Source organism: Oncorhynchus gorbuscha, linkage group LG23 (assembly GCF_021184085.1).
Source record: "Oncorhynchus gorbuscha isolate QuinsamMale2020 ecotype Even-year linkage group LG23, OgorEven_v1.0, whole genome shotgun sequence".
NCBI lineage: Eukaryota > Metazoa > Chordata > Actinopteri > Salmoniformes > Salmonidae > Oncorhynchus > Oncorhynchus gorbuscha.
The window spans coordinates 66,274,363-66,295,634 of record NC_060195.1 but is presented as its reverse complement, the minus strand read 5'-3'; the positions used below and the strand labels follow the sequence as shown (position 1 = coordinate 66,295,634).

General features: G+C 44.8%; 3 protein-coding genes across 7 annotated transcripts in view; 2 read left to right on the top strand and 1 right to left on the bottom strand.

The window, feature by feature from the left end:
* LOC124010935 (serine/threonine-protein kinase 11-interacting protein-like) overlaps window positions 1-3,321 on the top strand; it is a 54,222-nt gene extending 50,901 nt beyond the window's left edge. For all 5 annotated transcript variants that reach the window (XM_046323761.1, XM_046323764.1, XM_046323760.1 and 2 more), the window contains one exon: window positions 1,814-3,321. In XM_046323761.1, coding sequence (XP_046179717.1) covers window positions 1,814-1,954 — 141 coding nt within the window. In that variant the 3' untranslated portion in view covers window positions 1,955-3,321. The remainder of the gene's footprint in view (window positions 1-1,813) is intronic.
* Window positions 3,322-7,466: 4,145 nt separating this feature from the next.
* LOC124011282 (gap junction gamma-1 protein-like) lies at window positions 7,467-18,141 on the top strand. The gene is made up of 5 exons (XM_046324502.1): window positions 7,467-7,676; window positions 14,488-14,769; window positions 14,967-15,198; window positions 15,379-16,086; window positions 16,358-18,141. Exons 2-5 carry the CDS (start codon window positions 14,530-14,532, stop codon window positions 16,369-16,371), a joined length of 1,194 nt encoding a protein of 397 aa, XP_046180458.1. The 5' UTR covers window positions 7,467-7,676; window positions 14,488-14,529; the 3' UTR covers window positions 16,372-18,141.
* A 164-nt stretch (window positions 18,142-18,305) lies between these two features.
* LOC124011283 (inhibin alpha chain-like) lies at window positions 18,306-19,996 on the bottom strand. Its single transcript, XM_046324503.1, has 2 exons — window positions 19,382-19,996; window positions 18,306-19,184 (listed from the first exon to the last, which is right to left on the bottom strand). The coding sequence occupies exons 1-2, from the start codon at window positions 19,695-19,697 to the stop codon at window positions 18,439-18,441; spliced, it is 1,062 nt and encodes a 353-aa protein (XP_046180459.1). The 5' UTR covers window positions 19,698-19,996; the 3' UTR covers window positions 18,306-18,438.
* Between the last annotated feature and the right edge of the window lie 1,276 nt (window positions 19,997-21,272).

Below are 21,272 nucleotides of genomic sequence, written 5' to 3'. Positions count from 1 at the left end.
CAAACCGCATGATATAGGTGTGTGTGTACATGTTTCAAGCAGACCACCATAGTCCCTGTGCCCAAGGAATCGAATGTAACCTGCCTAAATGATTACCGCCCCGTGGCACTCACGTCTGTAGCCATGAAGTGCTTTGAAAGGCTGGTCATGGCTCACATCAACAGCATCCTCCCGGACAGCCTAGACCCACTCCAATTCACATACTGCCCCAACAGATCCACAGATGACGCAATCTCAATCACACTCCACACCGCCCCTTCTCACCTGGACAAAAGGAACACCTATGTGAGTGCTGTTTGTTGACTACAGCTCAGCATTCAACACCATAGTGCCCATGAAGCTCATTACTAAGCAAAGGACTCTTGGACTAAACACCTCCCTCTGCAACTGGATCCTGGACTTCCTGACGGGCCGCCACCAGGTGGTAAGAGTAGGAAAACAACACGTCAGCCACGCTGATCCTTAACACTGGGGCCCCTCAGGGGTGTGTACTTAGTCCCCTCCTGTATTCCCTGTTCATCCACGACTGTGTGGCCAAACACGACACCAACACCATCATTATGTTTGCTGACGACACAACACTGGTAGGCCTGATCACCGACAACGATGAGACGGCCTATAGGCCCTCTCTCAATATGAGCAAGACAAAGGAGCTGATTGTGGACTACAGGAAAAGGCGGGCCGAACATGCCTTGCTCAACATCGACGGGGCTGTAGTGGAGTGGGTCGAGAGTTTCAAGTTCCTTGGTGTCCACATCCACCAATGAACTAGCATGATCCAAAAATACCAAAACAGTCGTGAAGAGGGCACGACACAACCCTTTTCCCCTCAGGAGACTGAAAAGATTTGGCATGGGTCCCCAGATCCTCAAAAGGTTCTACAGCTGCACCATTGAGAGCATCCTGACCGGTTGCATCACTGCTTGGTATGGCATCTGACCGTAAGGTGCTACAGAGGGTATGGCGAACAGCCCAGAACATCACTGGGGCCAAGCTTCCTGCCATCCAGGACCTATATAATAGGCGGTGTCAGAGGAAAGCCCAGAAAATTGTCAGAGACTCCAGTCACCCAAGTTAGAGACTTTTCTCTACTACTACACGGCAAGCAGTACCGGAGTGCCAAGTCTTTGACCAAAAGGCTCCTCAACAGCTTCTACCCCCAAGCCATTAGACTGCTGAACAATTCACATTGACCCCTCCCTTGTACACTGCCGCTACTTGCTGTTTGTTTGTTACCTATGCATAGTCACTTCACCCCCAACTACATGTACAGACTACCTCAACTAGCCTGTACCACTGCACACTGACTTGGTACCGGTGCCCCTGTATATAGCCTCGTTATTGTTATTCTTATTGTGTTATATTTTCTTCTTCTTGAACTGCACTGTTGGTTAAGGGCTTGTAACTAAGCATTTCATGGTAAAGTCTACACTTGTTGTATTCAGCATTTCATGGTAAAGTCTACACTTGTTGTATTCAGCATTACATGGTAAAGTCTACACTTGTTGTATTCAGCATTACATGGTAAAGTCTACACTTGTTGTATTCAGCATTACATGGTAAAGTCTACACTTGTTGTATTCGGCATTACATGGTAAAGTCTACACTTGTTGTATTCAGCATTACATGGTAAAGTCTACACTTGTTGTATTCGGCATTACATGGTAAAGTCTACACTTGTTGTATTCAGCATTACATGGTAAAGTCTACACTTGTTGTATTCAGCATTACATGGTAAGGTCTACACTTGTTGTATTTGGCGCATGTGGCAAATAAAGTTTGATTTGAGTGTCTGTGTGTGTTTCCTGTGCAGATAGTGAAGGAGGAGAAGACGTGGTCGTTGCACTCTGACAGTGCAGAGCTGGTGCAGGGCCTGCTGGTCTGGGTCAGAACACAATGGGAGAACATGTTCGGAGTCAAACTCGCCATCACCAACCTCACCCTACCAGCCTGAGAGAAAACACCCACCTTTCCAACTGTGTATGTGTGTGCACCTGTGTGAATGTGGGTCTGTCTGTCTTCACTGTCAGACTTGACCCTCAATAGGACAGTATGTTTACCTGGTTTGAAGCCAACTATGATTTCCTCATGTTTGTTCACTTTTACAAAAGCACTGATCTGTTAACGCCTCATCTGAATCCCGTCCATTTTCTAACCCTGCCAGTATAGTCAGCCAGGGAGAGTATAGTCAGCCAGGGAGAGTATAGTCAGCCAGGGAGAGTATAGCCAGCCAGGGAGAGTATAGTCAGCCAGGGAGAGTATAGTCAGCCAGGGAGAGTATAGCCAGCCAGGGAGAGTATAGTCAGCCAGGGAGAGTATAGTCAGCCAGGGAGAGTATAGTCAGCCAGGGAGAGTATAGTCAGCCAGGGAGAGTATAGTCAGCCAGGGAGAGTATAGTCAGCCAGGGAGAGTATAGTCAGCCAGGGAGAGTATAGTCAGCCAGGGAGAGTATAGTCAGCCAGGGAGCGTATAGCCAGCCAGGGAGAGTATAGCCAGCCAGGGAGAGTATAGCCAGCCAGGTAGAGTGCCTTGTGGTGTTGCCAGTCCTGCTACGTTCTAATGCACCTTGAATATGTGAAAGGGGTGAGGGGGAATCGTGTGTTTCTTTCAGTGGGGTGAGGACAGGATAAGGAGGGAGAAAGGGGTAAGCAAAAATGTGAGTTGAGGGGTAAGTGTGTGTGTGTGCGTGTGCGCGTGCGCGTGTGTTATCAGGGTAGTTAGTCCATTCCTCTGAAGCTCAGTGGACTGTGACTTCATCAGGAGTCCCGGAACTGGAACAGTGAGTCGTGACATCACACGCTCGGCACAAGGCTCTCTAGCCGTCCCGTGAGGCTCCGCTCCGGACACCTCTGATGTGACACCTCTTGGTTATTTTCTTTTTCAGCAGGGTCTTTCTTTGATGTCTCTAAACACTGTGATTATGTAAAGGAAAAAGGCAACCGAAGGCCAAAGTAACCCAAGTGAAGAGTTGCAGCCAAGGCAATGAACCGGGACAGTATCTGTGTTCTGTATTCTTGGGAAAAGTGCAGAATACGCATGATAGGGAAGGGTTCTGACTGACCTGTTTTAAAGTGGGAGATGTTAGTTGGTTTGTGGCTGTCTGTTAAAATGTATAGTCTTACGCTAATACCTCTCTAGTGCAGTTGAACTATATTGTGAATGTAAAGTGAATGCTATTTTTGATGTAGACAGATGAAAAGATGTGTAGAAGTGGACGACAAACAGATGTGTGTAACTTAATTTATTTACCGTCAGCAAATCAATGATAAAAAACTATAGCTTTTTATACTTTAAATAAAAATGCATATCTGTGGTACAATACATCCTCTTATGACACTGTATTTCCACATGTTTGTCCAACTCTTTCATTTTCACAGTGAGAAAGTTCCAATAGCTACTTTTCCCTCTGTAATCATGTAGTTCCAGAGTTTTTTTTTTATTGTTCTCACAGTCAGCCCAACGTCAACCACAACCGCAGCAATGCACCCCCCCCCCCAATCCCCATCGTCACGCTAATCCTCCAGTCATCCACGTGGCCACACATCTACCAATAATCATCACTTTCTGCCCCATCAGACCCCCTTGCGGTTCTTCAATGAAACCTTTTGACAATTCCTAAGATTTTATTGTGTAATACAAGAACATTTCCACACCAAGGGACATTTTTCATAGGAGGAATACAAGTTCTGAAAGGTTACACGAAGCTTTGAAATAGATTCATGTGTACTATAGGCTTAACCTTCACGCTGATAGTCTGTCTATCCATTCCTGTCATGTCAGGGCTCACAAGAAAGGAAGGAAGCACTTTAAAACCCTCTAGATGTTAAATGATTTCCTTTCAGGGAGAGTTTGGTCAGGACCAAATCTCCAAAGAGAAAGCAGCACAACGTCCAGGAAAAACTCCCTAGAAGGAGGCAACCTAGGAAGAAACCTGGAGAGGAATCGTGCTCAAAGGGGACGGCAGTTCTCTTCTGGCTGGGCCGAGTGGGGAGTTAAGAGTACATGTGGCCATTCATTCCAGAAGTTCAAACGTTCCTAGATCACCAGCAGGGTCATATAATAACCATGGTGGCTATAGGGAGGGCAACAGTTCAACAACTGGGGGAGTCAATGTCAGTTGGCTTTTCATGACCAGGTGTTCTGAGATGAGAGAGTGGCCGGTGAATCGGGGTCGGGTCAACAGCAGCAGTCAGGACCGCAGAACAAACTGGATCAGTACGATCAGGTGGACAGGACAGGAACAGCCAGGAGTCGTCAGGCCAGGTAGTCCTGAGGCATGGTCCTCCAGGACGGGAGACATGGAGAGATGGAGGAGAATTAGAGAATGGAATGCTACTAAACACATGGAAACAATACGAGGAGCCTGTCCTATAGCAGCCTCCCACCAGCCTCTTCTGATAGAGAGAGCATGCCTAAGAACACACTGTACATCAGATAAGGCAAGACAGACTGATAGTCCCCTGGCACATAGGCTATTGCAGCATAGATCCTGGGGACTGAGACAGGTCGCAAGACACTGTGACCCCGTCCAATGTTACACCTGGATGGGGCCAATCAGGCAGGATATAACCCCACCCACTTTGCCGAAGCACAGCCCCCACACCCCTGTACACACCGATTCAACATTTTCAAGTAGTTCTTGTTTGCTCAGTTAGTAGAGCATGGTGCTTGCAATGCCAGGGTTGTGGATTCAATTCCCATGGGGGACCAGTACGAAAAAAAAGTATGAAAACGGATGTACTTGGTACTATAAATCAGTCTGGACAAGTGTCTGCGAAATGACTAAAATGTGTGTCGCAGATGTTTTATTTCACAACTAATGTCTCCTGATGAGACACTAATTCAACTGACTGCCTAAAAGACCCAGAGGTGATAGACTGACATTCACATGGAGATGAAGATGTGGGGACATTTTCTCTGCTTGCGTGAGACGGATTGGGATAGTAGTGTTAAATATCACAACATATACACTTCCTGCAACATTCTTGGGGCCCTTGACACTGCTCTGGCAATGCTACTCAAGCGTTGCCCACCCCTGGGAGGAAGACAGCAGTGTCCCAGTCCTGCTGTCACTGCCATGCAGGGAGGGGGCTTTCTTCTGTTTGTTTTTCCAGAGTAAAGACCAACAGTTCCTTATTGAGCACTGTGAATGACACCAGAGAGAGTCAACATACCACCTGTAAGTAGTAAATACACCCCCCCCCCACGAAAAAATATTGCAGATAGAGTGCAGTATAATTGCACTATGCTGCAAATACTGCATACAAAATAAGTTTTTTTACTGCAGTAATTTTGCAATTACTGTGTTTAAAATACCACAGTCGACTGCAGTTACTGCACTTTTACTGCAGTTTCAAAACTTTGTTGACGGAAACGAGCCCTTCCTGGCTGTGAAGATGGGATGGGACTCTGTTCAGGAAACGTGTTAAAGACCCACTGGGTAAAAACGGGTTGTATCAACGTATCGACCTACCAAAAAATACATCTAAGTGAAAACCGATTGGATTTGCAAAAAGTAATCACTGTAAAGGGAATTTCCTCCTAACTTATAACATAAATCCAATAACATGGTGACATGCTTTGTTGATTTCATGTGGAATTCACATTAGTTGACAACTCAACCAAATGTAAATCAAAACTAAACATTGAAAACTAAACATTGAACTGATGTCTTTACCCAGTGCCCTTAAGAAAAAAGATTGCAGTCAGAATTCAGTACAATGCAGTCTAACTGCAGTATGCTGCAAATACTACGTCCAAAATATCACAGTTTTTTTTACTACAGTAATTTTGTGCAGGATAACTGCAGTTATTCTGCAAGTACTCTATCCAAAATACCTCAGTCGACTCTGCAGTTGCTGCAGTTTCATAACTGCAATATTTTCTTGTAAGGGTGGGGAGGGTGTTTTAAAGAGATTCAGTAGGAGTGGATTATGCTTTTGATTATCACACCTACGGCATAATAAACCAGCGGTAGTAAACAACATTAGCGGACCTGTTTTGTCTTGCATGACGCCCACATGTTTGACGTAGGTACTCTGTATTGTTCCAATAAACTCCAGCAGCACTTACCCTATTAAATCTGTCTCCTGTTATTTCAAACAAGGTTTTTGTTTGGCAAATAAGCATGTGACAGGTTTCCGGGTTTGTGGACGTTACAGTGGGACCGGTCTATTACCATACCATATATGACAAACATCGGATGTTGGCACCACTATGCAAGCTGTTATGTGTGAATTTAAAGGTTTTAACAGTGGAGGAATGTGTACACACAGCCCATTTGAATTGTCAGAGCATGTGCGCTGAGACCAGCCAAAATACCCAGCTTGAGTTCAGGCAACAGGTGCTTCGACTCAAGATTGGAATTTTCTATTCTACTTTTATCAAACTCACTTGGGAGCTTTGCTTTTGGGTTTAAGATGCTGTAGACATTGAATCACTGGCATTTTGCTATGTATGACACACGATACACAATCTTATCAATCAGTGGAGGCTGCTGAGGGGAGGACGGCTCATAATAATGGCTGGAACGGAGCATATGGAATAGCATCAAACACCTGGAAACCATGGAAACCATGTGTTTAATGTATTTGATACCATTCCACTGACTCCGCTCCAGACATTACCACGAGCCCGTCCTCCCCAATGTAGGTGCCACCAACCTCCTGTGCTATCAATAAGCATATTGTTAGTTTTACAAGTGACAGAAATGCATATTCCATTTCCCCAGTAGACTTCCAATACATATTAGACATAGCTACATAACTAGAGTGGACATTCTGTGGCCATCTGGACATAGGCACACAGCTGGGCTGGTGTGGAATCCCACAGCCATTCTCTCACAGTGTTGCGCTGAGAGGCGATCTGGCTCTGGTCCAGCTCTACAACTGTGTGATAGGGGCAGCAGGGGGCATGTTGTTATAGCATACACTTTCTCCCTATCTACACAACCAACAAGACAGACAGGGAGCAACTGGGGAAGGGTGGCCTAGTGGTTAGAGCGTTGGACTAGTAACCAAAAGGGTGCAAGTTGAAATCCCCCAGCTGACAAGGTACAAATCTGTCGTTCTGCCCATGAACAGTCAGTTAACCCACTAGGCCGTCATTGAAAATAAGAATTTGTTCTTAACTGCCTTGCCTATTAAGGTAAAAAAAAATGTGACATAAATTGTGACATGTATAACTAACTACCTCAAAATAAGTACCTCATAAAGTTAAGGCAGATCCTTAACTGCACCTATTGTGTTTTTTGATTGTAGAGGCTATAAAAGGCTATTTCCTAAATCTCTGGCTTTCTTTAATTAATCTGAGAATAGCAATGAAATTATATTTTAAAAAGTGTGAACTTAATTACAGTAAACAGCAAACAGTATCTAGTCAGCTAGTATATCTCACGTTTCAGTTAAGGGCCTCCTAAACGGGGCAGGGTTACGTGGAGGTATGGTAGGAGGAGAAAAAGGATTTCGGGACTCTTCTTTTGTCCTGCATGAATGTGTTTGGGGCCCCGACATGGATGCAGGGGTCACATGGTACCACAAAACGCCGAATGGGTTAAAAAAGAGGGGGTTGTAGTTTATGAAAGAGCGGCGGAGGAGAAAGAACAGTTGTTGATAGTTTGGAGAGGCTACGAGGGGAATTAAGACTGAAAACAAGAAGGACAGTTTTGAGCCTTAAAGGTGAGTTTTTGCGAGAAGACCCATAATCCTGAGACTTTTTTTTTTTACCAGGTTCACAAACGCTCAATGTAACTTTACTCGCAGTTTAATTTACTAGTGTCAATGTATTACTTCCACAAGTTGCTGCCTATCAATCCTTGCTCAAAGTTTAACGATACTTGTTTGTCCCCTAAATTACCACCCTTGTGTGCGCGCAGTCAGCGAAGCTACAATTGTGTGATCTTTAGCTTTTCTTGGGCAATTTGACTCCAGGCGCGTAGGTTTGCTACTTTTGTATTAATGTAACCTAAATTCATAATTTACAATGAAATGGCTATTCGGAATCAAGTTTTTTTAAATATTGCTTGCTGAGTGTATCAACAACTGTTACGGGCCAATATTTATGATGGATTTTTCCATCACTATTTCTTTTCTTTTTTTTTTACCAAACGCCTTCCAGCCATGATGTCAAACTTTTTGTTTCAGACCTTAATATTAACATCAGCTATTTTTATCAATCGATATATCAACCCCCCGTTAAGCAGTTCATTGTAACACGCGTGTAGCCAATTTAGTCGCTAATGAAACGCTTGATGGTGAGTAAACAAGCCTAATCTAAATTCTCCGGCTCATTGGCCTTCTACACAGTCCACTTCATACAGTCACCGTTCTATGAGTGACATAGTGAAGTTCAATGACTGGCGTTTGTAGGTTTATTGGTTGCCATGTGTGACCGACAGCATGCAGTCAGTGGTTTCATGCATGTGCCCTCGGCCTACACCATTGGGCCATCTCTGCTTTTGGTTAGAGGCCAAGGAATGTTAACACGCTGTACCTTGACCGGATACCTTCACTACCAGGCCTTCTGCACTGCTCAACTCCCATCCCCCTCTTTACTTCACTGACTTGTAATTAACCACATTCCTTTGCTGGCTCAGTAGCCTAGGATGAGCTTTGGTCCAGATGAGAAGGAGCTACTCTGTCTTGGTCAGCTGTTGATTTTGAGGACTTGAAGTGTTTAGTAGGTTTATTTGCCCTCACACGCTCAACTGTTTTTGTGTGTGAACCTTTCAAATATCACCCACATGTTAGCCTATCAGGTGGCCACCTTTACTGGTCCATTTAGTCTAGTGTTCTCTTGCTGTTTGGGTTTAATTTAAATGCCAGGCCTAGGTTGTCCGGGTTGCCTTGGTGGAAGAAGTTTGCATCGGGTTAGAAGTGATTACATTGGTCTTGGAACCGGTTGCCGATAAATGCTTTATCTGCCTCCCCAACAAACTACACTAAACAATAAAAATATAAACGCATGAAAAGTGTTGGTTTCATAAGCTGAAATAAGATGCCAGAAATGTTCCATATGCACAAACTTAATTTTTCTTCCAAATGTTCTGCACAAATGTTACATCCCTGTTAGTGAGCATTTCTTCTTTGCCAAGATATGCCACAACTGTCAGGTGGATAGATGATTAAATGACACGATCATTACACTGGTGCAACTTGTGATGGGGGGGGGGGGAAGGCCACTTAAAATGTGCAGTTTTGTCAACACAATGCTATAGATATTTTTTTTTGGGGGGGGGGGTGCAATTGGTATGCTGACTGCAGGAATATCTACCAGAGCTGTTGCCAGAGAATTGAATGTTAATTTCTCTACCATAGGCCACCTCCGTTTTCAAGAATTTGGCAGTACATCTAACCAGCTTCACAACCGCAGATCACATGAATGGCGTCATGTTGGCAAGTGGTTTACTGATGTCAACATTGTGAAGTGTCCCATGGTGGGGTTATGGTATGGGTAGGCATAAGCTACAGACAATGAACCCAATTGCATTTTATTGATGGTAATTTTGAATGTAAAGATACCGTGAAGAGGTATTGAGGCCCTTATGCATCTGTGACCAGCAGATGCATATCTGTATTCCCAGTCATGTGAAATCCATAGACTAGGGCCTAATTTATTTCAATTGACCGATTTCCTTATGAACTGTAACTCCGTGAGGTCTTTGAAATTGTTGCCTTTATATTTTTGTTCGGTGTAGTTAAAAAAAGAATTTGAACAACACTACCATTCAAAAGTTTGGGGTTACTTAGGAATGTCCTTGTTTTTACAAGAAAAGCAATTTTTTTATGGTCCATTAAAATAACATCAAATTGATCAGAAATTTAATGTAGGCATTGTTAATGTTGTAAATGACTATTGTAGCTGGAAACGGCAGATTTAATGGAATATCTACATAGGCGTGCAGAGGCCCATTATCAGCAACCATACCTTTTGTGTTCCATTGGCACATTGTATTAGCTGGCGTTTGTAGGTTTATTGGTTCTCATGTGTAACCGACAGTCTAACCCTCGTACAACGCTGTGTACTACTTCCTTCACAGAACTGCACAATTAGACACTAATGTACTTGTACTTTTGCTCAGTTGTGCACCGTGGCCTCCCGCTCCCTATATTCTGGTTGGTGCCAGTTTGCGCGGTTCTGTGAAGGAAGTAGTACACAGAGTTGTACGAGATCTTCAGTATATCTAGGCAATTTCTCGCATGAAATAGCCTTAATTTCTCAGAACAAGAATAGACTGATGAGTTTCAGAAGACAGGTCTTTGTTTTTGGCCATTTGAGCCTGTAATCAAACCCACATGCTGATGCTCCAGATACTCAACTAGTCTAAAGAAGGCCAGTTTTATTGCTTTTTTTAATGAGAACAACAGTTTTCAGCTGTGCTAACATAATTGCAAAAGGGTTTTCTAGTGATCAATTAACCTTTTAAAATTATAATTGGAACACAGGCGTGATGGTTGCTGATAATGGGCCTCTGGACACCTATGGTATTCCATAAAAAATCAGCTGTTTCCAGCTACAAAAGTAATTTACAACATTAGCAATGCCTACATTGTATTTCTGATCAATTTGATGTTATTTTAATGGACAAAAATATGCTTTTCTTTCAAAAACGAGAACATTTAAGTGACCCCAAACTTTTGAACAGTAGTGTGTATTTTATAGGAAATATATTTCTGAATGATGCACCATGCTGCTGCCTTGACAACATGCCTAAACAATGCAGATTACTGTTTGAGTTGAGAACGGCGCTCCTCCCTCACCCCTTTTGCCGTTCACGTCACGGGCCATAGACCGGTGCACAGTGGTTCAGCTTAATCAAACTCCCTGACTGCCCACCTGTTTACATCTCTCTTCACTAGATATCTTAGATGGCCTTTTTGCTGTATAGGATGCCAGTGTTTCTTTGCCCTTGTTTAATATTCTCTCCTGTGTTGGAGGAACTTAACCGGACACATGGCTTTTATTGACATGAGCAGTGTAGCATGCCTGTTAGCTGTGGGCTAGGTTTCATTGACTAAAGATGAAATGGTACGCATTGGGAAGGTGGTACCCACTGCTTTTCAAAGCCAGAAGGAAGTTCAGAAGGCTGGCTGACCCATTTTCTTGCACAATGCTTAGGCTGCTGGGACAGTGTTTTTTTGTTTTGAAGAGCAGTTTGATTACATGAACCATTATGTGACATTGGGTGTTCTAATTACCTGAGACATTTTAGACAATGGCTAGATAATACCTGTCATCTTCAATGGCTAGATAATACCTGTCATCTTCAATGGCTAGATAATACCTGTCATCTTCAATGGCTGTTGTGTTCTCAAAGTACACTGTGAAATGGAGAGGATCCAGTATCAGATCACTGAGGAGATTGTCACTGAACATATTCAATAGTGTCTCAGAGTAGGATTGCTAATCTAGGTTCTGCTTAGCCTTGTTAAATATGCTGGGATCACTTGCACCTGTGTGTTAAAACAAATTTTCTTGCAACCAAAAACCCAGAAGAATAAACCAGCCGATCTCATATTGTTACCTTGTCAAGAGTCTGATACCACTACTTCTGCCCCAATGATCTAAAATATTTATTGTAACAATATAGGACTATTTCCTACAGAACATTTCATCTTTAATGTTATCATTAGAATATTATTTAAAGTTACTTGAAACTACAATTTTTAAATTATAACTGATTATAAACTCAATCATGATTGGCTCGATTTAGGTACATTTTAGATGTGAACAGTTCAGGGAGTTTTTTTCTCCAAGTATTTACTTTACTGTATTAAAACAAGCTGTTACCTTTTCCATTTCATGTGATCTTTAAGAACAAACATTGTCCAGTGAAAATGTGTAGGGTTAATTGCCACAGATTTGCAGTGGTAAACTAGGAAAGACATTGATTCAGTTGTACAGAATGATGGTCAAGTAGGCCTGTTAAATCTGCTTACTGCACCCATTCCAGAAAAGCGGGCAGCACCCCCCCCCCCAGGTGAAGTTGAGAGGACCTGGCAATCCAATGGATGGCAGATTGGCGAGGTATGCCCTCAGGTAGTGGCACTAGAACAGAACTTTGTCGTGTCACCTCACCCACATCTATTCTGGTACATTTGAAACCAGAGATGACTAGTGTGGGAAAGAAGGGCTAGTTCTTGTTTCTTGGAACAACTAGAAAGTCAGCGAGGTAAATGGAGGTCTGATGAAGATGAGTAATGATGACTGTTGATTTTTAGATGAACACTCCTAGACAGGTTCATCATGTTCAATACAATGCGCAATACACACTTTACCATTCAGTAGTATTTGGTGCAAAATAATCTGAAACAACCAAAAATAAACAGCAAATACTTCCAAAACATTTCTAAAGTCACAAGCTTGATGTCGTCATTGCGTGCTATTTTTTACCTTTATTTAACTAGGCAAGTCAGTTAAGAACAAATCCTCATTTTCAATGACTGCCTGTTCAGGGGCAGAACGACAGATTTCTACCTTGTCAGCTCGGGGATTTGAACTTGCAACCTTCCGGTTACTAGTCCAACACTCTAACCACTAGGCTAGCCTGCCGCCCCATGAATATAGGACATAATACTTAACCTTGTACTAATTTCATACATAAGTGCATTTGTCCTAATACTTTTGCTCCCCTTAAATGGGGGAGGGGGGGGTACATAGCGCTGCTATGTACAAAAAGTACTGTGATTTCTAAACGGTTCACCCAATAATACCCTCAAAATAAAGCTGACATCTGCTTTTTAACCTCAGTCATTGTATCATTTCATATCCAAAGTGCTGGAGTACAGAGTCACAACAATCCCACTATCCTGATACTTCTGGAGCTCATTGTGTACACAGTATGCCATTGAAATGTCTGTACACACTTTACTGGGGACAATTTATTTCCTTGCAGTAGCTTCTATCTTGACTTGCCTCCTCATCTAGCATAATTCACTGTCCTGGTAAATACTGTGACTCTACAGGCTGACCCCCTCCAGTCCTTTGTCTTCCTATCCTGCTGCTGCTAAGCTTTCCCATCTGGTCTGCCTTGCTTCTCTGACCCGCACCATCCTCTCTCCCCAGTGTGAAGTCCCAGCTTGCTGTGACTTGCCGACCCCAGTCTTTAGAGGTGGTAGTGAGCAGGCTGGGGTTTGGAATGACAGGGCGTTGTAAGAATGTAGGTGGGAACCACAATCCACTAGGGTACCATGTGATACAGTATGGACTGACCTGTGTTAGATTCTTGACAGTTGAAAAATACCTATTTTTGTTGGGCCGGTCCACCGGACAGTATACGTGGTTCACTAGCAGTTCAGTCTATAAAAATTACCTTAACTTTTTTTTATTGTGCTTCCAAATGAACAACCTCTTTTTTTTTTTTTTTTACATCAGAGCAAAAAGCATATTGTGAAACCAGAAACCACACTTGTTAAATCCTTCACAAGGAAACCTATGGCCATAGATCTGAAGCCTGGGTGTGAGACATGGACGTTGCAACACGTTCATCTCGTGGTACTTCTACCACAGTACTCCCACTAGGTCATTATATTCTACCTGGCCCCTGCTCTTCTGGTTCCTATAACAATATTTAACCTGGGAGTGTGTCATCATCCAACCCTCCCTGTGCCCTCTTTATATGCATGTATGGCTCATCATTTATGAACCTTGTGGATGGAGTGGTGCCCCCTATTGATCAAATCAAATATTGCTCAAGTGTCATTTTTCTGGAGAGTGGTTTTGGGGTCAATGAGGCCATTTTTAATTAGTCATGTCAGAAAGGGAATTAAAATTCTCTTTCAGGAATAGGAAGTAGCCTTTTCAGTTAACTGTTTTTTCAATTCATGTTCAGGGGTCAATAAGAACTGGTTTAGCAGCATCTGATTTTAAATGCATATATGGATGTTTTGGTTTAACTGAAGAGCCCGGCTTGGTTGAATCGTGATAAAGAATCTAACATTTCAAGTGGATTTCCAGCAGTATTACAGTAGGGACTTGTAAATGATTTTGAGTGGAAGTTTGGACCTCCCCTATAGTTCACACAGTAATTAAAATATTAGAGGCTTAATACTAAGTTAGGATGGACTGTATTAGCACTTTGTAGTATGGATTGCTTGGTTTTATCTGTACCTCTCCCAGGGTGACACATCCACACGTGTGTATCGCATGGTGGTTTTCTCTGATCTACAGTCTAGTGTGTCGCTGGATCTGGACAGGAGCTCTAGTGTCTATCGCTGTACAGGAGGCAGCCAGTTCTCTCTGCTGACATCTCTTCACTTGACTGGCATAATTTGTTTACCTTGATGGATGGTGTGTTGACTTGATGTGTGTTTTTAAGAAGTTTACCCTTTTGCTCCTAACACTCGTCCAGCCCCACCTCCACAACTGACATGATGATCGAGGTGTTCTTTCTCTCTTTGAAAATGAAACTCTGAAGATGAGCCAGGCGCACCAGAAGCAGCTTTTTCTGGTAAATGTCACACTGAAAATAACATCACCTCTCCCCCCCAGAGCTGAGAAGGCTCCTGGCCAGGTGTCTGCTGAGGCCTCATCATGAGCTGGAGCTTCCTGACGCGTCTCCTGGATGAGATCTCCAACCACAGCACGTTCGTGGGGAAGATCTGGCTGACTGTGCTCATCATCTTCCGCATCGTGCTGACGGCCGTGGGGGGCGAGACCATCTACTACGATGAACAGGCTAAGTTCGTCTGCAACACGCAGCAGCCCGGGTGTGAGAACGTCTGCTACGACGCGTTCGCTCCTCTCTCACACGTCCGCTTCTGGATCTTCCAGGTGAGACTGAGTCAAGCAGATGTAAATGTTTTCTCAGGGTAGGGTGAAGTAACTATATGGTGTGTGTGTAGCCATAACGGATGGGATGTATAACCTTTTGACACAAACAAACCATTAACTGCTTATGTACTTGTAAGCAATCGCTCAGGGACTGTGAATTCCCTGTCTACCATCCACTCCCTCCCTCTCTCCTCCAGGTGATCCTGATCACCACCCCTACCATCATGTACTTGGGCTTTGCCATGCACAAGATCGCCCGCATGGACGATGTTGAGTACCGGCCTCTTCATCGTGCCGGGAAGAAGAGAATGCCCATCGTGACCCGGGGGGCACAGCGGGACTACGAGGAGGCCGAGGACAACGGAGAGGAGGACCCCATGATCACTGAGGAGATCGAGGTGGAGAAGGACAAAGAGAAGGTGACAGAAGGTAGGGTGAGGCACAGTTTCTCCTCAAACCGTCTCTTTTCATTCACACTGGTTATGAAGTTGTCATCGGGGCAATTACTTTTTATTTGACTTTAAAGCTGTGTGGATCACACCTGTCCCTTTACTGTGACTTGCCCTGTGGCTTGCTGTCAGTGAGTTAGTTTCTCTGCCTCGTCTCCAGGCTCTGTGAAGAAGCACGACGGTCGGCGGCGCATCGCGCGTGACGGCCTGATGAAGGTGTACGTGTGTTCGCTGATCTCACGCATCGCCTTCGAGGTGGCCTTCCTGTTAGGCCAGTATGTTCTCTATGGCTTCGAGGTGGCGCCCTCCTACGTGTGCACGCGCTCTCCCTGTCCGCATACGGTGGACTGCTTCGTCTCGCGGCCCACCGAGAAGACCATCTTCCTCCTGGTCATGTACGTGGTGTCTCTCCTCTGCACCACACTCACCCTCCTGGAGATTCTCCATCTCGGTGTCGGCGGAGTCCGCGACACCCTCCGCGGGCGCACCAGACGTCACCCCACCCCAGCTCTTCCCCCCGTGGCCCGGGGGTCCCTCTGCAGTTCCCGCCATGGACCCACGGCCCCGCCAGGGTACCACACGGTCCTGGGGAAGAAGGATCCGGCTGGCAAGCTGAAGGCAGAGTTCAGAGATCCGTTGGCGGGGGACTATGGGAGGGAGAGCCTGGGGGACGAGGCGTCCAGCAGAGACCTGGAGAGGCTGAGGAAGCACCTGAAGATGGCCCAGCAGCACCTGGACTTGGCCTACCAGAACGAGGAGGGCCAGGGGTCCCCGTCACGGAGCAGCAGTCCTGAGAACAACACCACGGCTGCAGAGCAGAACAAACTCAACTTGGCTCAGGAGAAACAGGCGGCGGCCAGAGAGAAAGGTAAGGATGTCAAATAGTATCTGACTGCTGAACGGGTCAAAATGAAGGTTTCTAGCTTCATCAGTCCTATGAAAAGAACGATTGAAGAAGGCGCCATATGTATTTTTCAGACATTGTGTTTATTTGAACCTGTTCCAGATTCCTTAAGCCATTTTGAATTACTGTACAGAATGACATTACCCAATATAACCCCACAGTACTGTTTGTTCCCATGAACTAGTAGAGAACCTAGAGATCCCTCTATTTCCTGTCTAACATGTTGTTCCCTCAGGAGCACATGCCTGAATCCTGCTTAATGCTCGACTGCCTGCCTGCTTTCTCTTCCCAACTGGTCCTCCACGGATGGGGAAGCACATGGGAACACAGCCAGACAGCGGAGAGACTGAAGAGTGTGGATGTGTGAGGGATGGAGGGCCTTGCAGTATTAAGGGCCAGGGACAACTTAAATGTAAAGCTGCCCAAGCTTCCGTAAAGCTACAGTACAAATCTCCTTAGCGTCTGACTCGTTCAACTTGAGTGCCTCCAAATACTTTGGTCTCAAGTTTCAGCTTGCCCAAACCCCACACCCTACTTTGGCAGTGCCTGTCGCTGAAGCACAGCCTTCTAGATGTAGTCGACACCCCGTTTTGGTTTGTCCATTTTTGTTTCAATTCTTTTCCGCAGTCATTCTTTTCCAAAGTGGGTCTCATTCTGTTCTCCGGTCAGTTTCTGTAGTCTGTCAGGTGACTGGGTCTCATTCTGTTCTCCGGTCAGTTTCTGTAGTCTGTCAGGTGACTGGGTCTCATTCTGTTCTCCGGTCAGTTTCTGTAGTCTGTCAGGTGACTGGGTCTCATTCTGTTCTCCGGTCAGTTTCTGTAGTCTGTCAGGTGACTGGGTCTCATTCTGTTCTCCGGTCAGTTTCTGTAGTCTGTCAGGTGACTGGGTCTCATTCTGTTCTCCGGTCAGTTTCTGTAGTCTGTCAGGTGACTGGGTCTCATTCTGTTCTCCGGTCAGTTTCTGTAGTCTGTCAGGTGACTGGGTCTCATTCTGTTCTCCGGTCAGTTTCTGTAGTCTGTCAGGTGACTGGGTCTCATTCTGTTCTCCGGTCAGTTTCTGTAGTCTGTCAGGTGACTGGGTCTCATTCTGTTCTCCGGTCAGTTTCTGTAGTCTGTCAGGTGACTGGGTCTCATTCTGTTCTCCGGTCAGTTTCTGTAGTCTGTCAGGTGACTGGGTCTCATCCAGTTTAAGCTTTAATTTACCCCCCTCCTCTCTATTGACAAAGTTTACTAGTCGGTCCAATTTTAAGAGTGAGGCTCAACAAAGTCTTAAAAGCATTTACTGCACATGTTGTTATGCCAGGGCTTGTTGTTGCTGGATACAGAGTGAACCGCAGTGAACACTTGCCTGCAGGGGATGTCCTTTTGCACAGACATTAAAAGGATGTTCGTGTGTCCATGTATGTGTGTTGTGTACAAGGTGGTGGGAGGTTTTCTGAAAGTGCAGTTCTTTAGCGAACACTTAACTTAATCTTGGACGTTAACTGCACTGCTTTTTTCAGAGGATTAGTAATTAAAAATGAATTGTTTTGACATTCCATGAGACTCCTCATTGTTAAAGCCTTGTATATTAGTCATTCCAACAAATTGGCCAAATGTGATAAATACCTGGGAAATGCTTGAATCCTGTGACTATAAATGTTCTTCCATGCTGTTGAAACACTCCTGTAGTCCACCTGTACCTGTCATTTTGCTCCTGTCCTGGTTCCTTTTGTTCATGCTAGTCGGTGAGTTGTTTTGTTTAAACTTTTTTATGTTTGTACTGGAATTCCAAGGAGGAAAGCAAATGTTGGTGCATTTATCTGCCATAATGTGATGGTTCTTTGAAATGGTTGAGTTGGAAACGATCGTGTCGTGCGCTGTGTTTATTTCATTTTTCCTTTCGTTTTTTAAATTCGGTACAAAAATAACGTTCTATTTTTTTCAATATTTGTAGTATTTTTGTTACACTGTTTTGTAGTTTTTGTAACTGTAGAGTTTTAGTTTCATAGAAAAACATGAATAAATATATTTGAACAGATTGCAAAGTCGATGTCTTTGTTTGGAATGATTACTTCACTGTAGACCTCGGTACTTCTTATAAAACGCCTTCATTGGAGTCTGCATTGCCCTCTTGTGGCAAGAAGGAAGAACACACTGCACACCCATTTCAGTTTCTTAAATTATTTTGATTAAAAATGCATCTTGTGTAGCTGTATCAATAACAAACTTTATTTTGCTCTATAATCTTGGTGCATGACAAATATATGCCTATCAGTTGTATATCTAGCCTAGGTAATCTTACTTGGAAAAACAGAGCCCATCTCAGGTTTTAGGCCTAGATACAGGTGCACTCCTCTGGTATGATGTTGGGCAGGGTCTCGTATTTAAAGGAGTACCCTCCGTCAGACGTAGTGGTAAACCGTAGTGACCTCATGGTCCCGGGGACTGGAGCGCAGCACTGTTTGATCCCCAGCATAGCAGTGGTGCGGTCCAAAGCCGAGCAGGTGCCATGACAGTAGTAGAAGTTGAGAACCTTCGGGTGAACGATCCAGTTGTCCCAGCCCAGCTCCTGGAACGAGATGTTGATCATCTCCCGCTGACAGTCACTGTACTCTGGCTTCTGCTGCGATGGCCGCATCAGGAGGTCGATGGACGATGGGAACCAGGGAATGGTGGCAGCCGCTCGCCGTGGGGAGCGGTCTGGGCCGTGAGGTCGGGTGTGCAGGTGGAGGAATGGCATTTTGTCGGCTTCATTTGCGTGGCATTCGCAGGCGGGGCAACGCACCTGGAGTACGAAGGGGCCTTGGGTCAGGGAGGTGAGGAGGTGGTGCTCGAAGTGGTAGGTGGTCCAGCCATCAGCTGTGGTCTTGGCCGGAAACTCTGCCACCTGGAGGAGCTGCTGGTCGGAAGTGAGGAGGAAGAGAGGGGTGATGTTCCTGCTGGCCCCCTCGCCGGCGTAGAACCAGAAATGGGCTGAGGTGATGGCTGACTCTTGGTTGTCAAGGGAGGATTGGAAGTAGTAGGTGAAGTGGCTGGTGGCTCTCTCCTCTGATGGGGAGTCTGAGCTATCACAGGTAGAGTCTGGAAAAACAAGGCAGACGGAAATAAGACCAGGTCACTGGATGGGAAACGAGTAACCTACAGTTGTCTGGAAAAACATCGGACAAACTTCACTTTTGGAGTAAACTATTGAAGAGAGATTGACTAAAGAGAAGGGAAAAGGAACAGGGCATCAGAGCTTGAGAAAAGGAGAAAAAGGGATATGGACTCTCACTCACCAGAGCTGGGGAAGAGGATGACTTGCTCATGGCTCTCCTGGTGATGCCTCCTGTGGTCCTGTGCCCAGGCTGCCCTCCCTGCCCTGGTGGACCTCCGGTGACCTCGCCCCGCCTCTGCGCTCTCTCTGCCCCCGTCAGGGGCCTGGTGGCTGGGCTCGGGGGGCTGCTCCAGCCCTAACCCATCCAGGAGGCGCTGTTTGAACCAGTCCAACACCAGGTCACGAGGCAGCTCGTCCCCTTGGCAGGCCTGGGTCAGGGTCTGGGTCCACAGGAGTAACAGGGCACAGGAGAGGACGGTAGAAGGACCACTCTGCATGGTTCAGATCTCTTCAGTCTATAGGGGAGGGTTGTGAAGCATGTAGATCGAGGTGGAAAAGTGCTTTGAGTTTGAGTAATCCAAGTAGGTGAAATATCCCTGTCTAATAATTGGTAAGGTGACCAAATGGGTCAATTGATTGTATCAAAACTTCTAGTGGATGAGGTGAAGTAGTGTAGATCCTTCTCTGTCCTGCACCGGTGGGAAAGTGGTGTCAATGAAGTCCTCTATTATTTGGAGGTTCCATCTCTGCCAATGCAGAGCACTGTGTCTCTCTTATCCATAGTTTTGTCATGGAATAATATTGCCTCCTACTCATGCCTATCTAGACACTGGAGAAAAGGGGAGTAAGAGAGAGACCTATGTTATTGTTATGCAGTCATTATCCAGAGGAAAGACTTCAGAGTATGACCTTGTGGGTGATTGGAAGTTACAATGTATTTGAACACAGTCTGCGTTTTGCGGTAAGGGCCGCTTTGTTCTTGAAACCATTTCTGAGGTATTTTTCCTTCGCGTTAAGGTTTTCTTTAATACACATAAGTGTGTGTATTTAGTGTCGGAGGTGTGAGGAGATTTCAGCAGAGGAGAAGTATTAGACAAAACACCAGGGCCAGATAAGACACGATTGAAAGAGGTGTTGTCTGAAATGGAACGGTGTACAGGCACTAAGTGCAGGAAATGTGGTTGTCTCACCTAGCTATCTTCAGATGAATGCACTGTAAGTCACTCCTGATAGGAGTGTCAGCTGAATGACTCAAACGTAACCAGATATTGGGGTCAGTTATTGAAAATGAACCACAGTTTGAACGAATGTGTTATAACTGTTTATATAAACGACTCATGAACCCTTTGCAACCCCCTTAGAAGATACAAAGTGTCACGAATAGATCACAACAGTAATCACACGTGAACTCACAGTGCTGCTGTAGTCATTTCATAAGGCTCATCTGTAGACGACGCCTTGGTCTCAGTAGGACTCCCTGATCAAATAAAGGTTCATTATGATTTATTTTTCATCATAATGAACCCAACAGATGTGTACAGTGGGGCAAAAAAGTATTTAGTCAGCCACCAATTGTGCATGTTCTCCCACTTAAAAAGATGAGAGAGGCCTGTAATTTTCATCATAGGTACACTTCAACTATGACAGACAAAATGAGGGGGAAAAAAATCCAGAAAATCACATTGTAGGATTTTTTATTAATTTATTTTTAATTATGTTGGAAAATAAGCATTGAAGATGAAACGTGGCTGGGTCTTTCAGCATGACAATGATCCCAAACACACCGCCCGGGCAACGAAGGAGTGGCTTCGTAAGAAGCATTTCAAGGTCCTGAAGTGGCCTAGCCAGTCTCCAGATCTCAACCCCATAGAAAATCTTTGGAGGGAGTTGAAAGTTTGTGTTGCCCAGCAACAGCCTCAAAACATCACTGCTCTAGAGGAGATCTGCATGGAGAAAAGGGCCAAAATACCAGCAAAAGTGTGTGAAAACCTTGTGAAGACTTACAGAAAACGTTTGACCTCTGTCATTGCCAACAAAGGGTATATACAAAGTATTGAGAAACTTTTTTTATT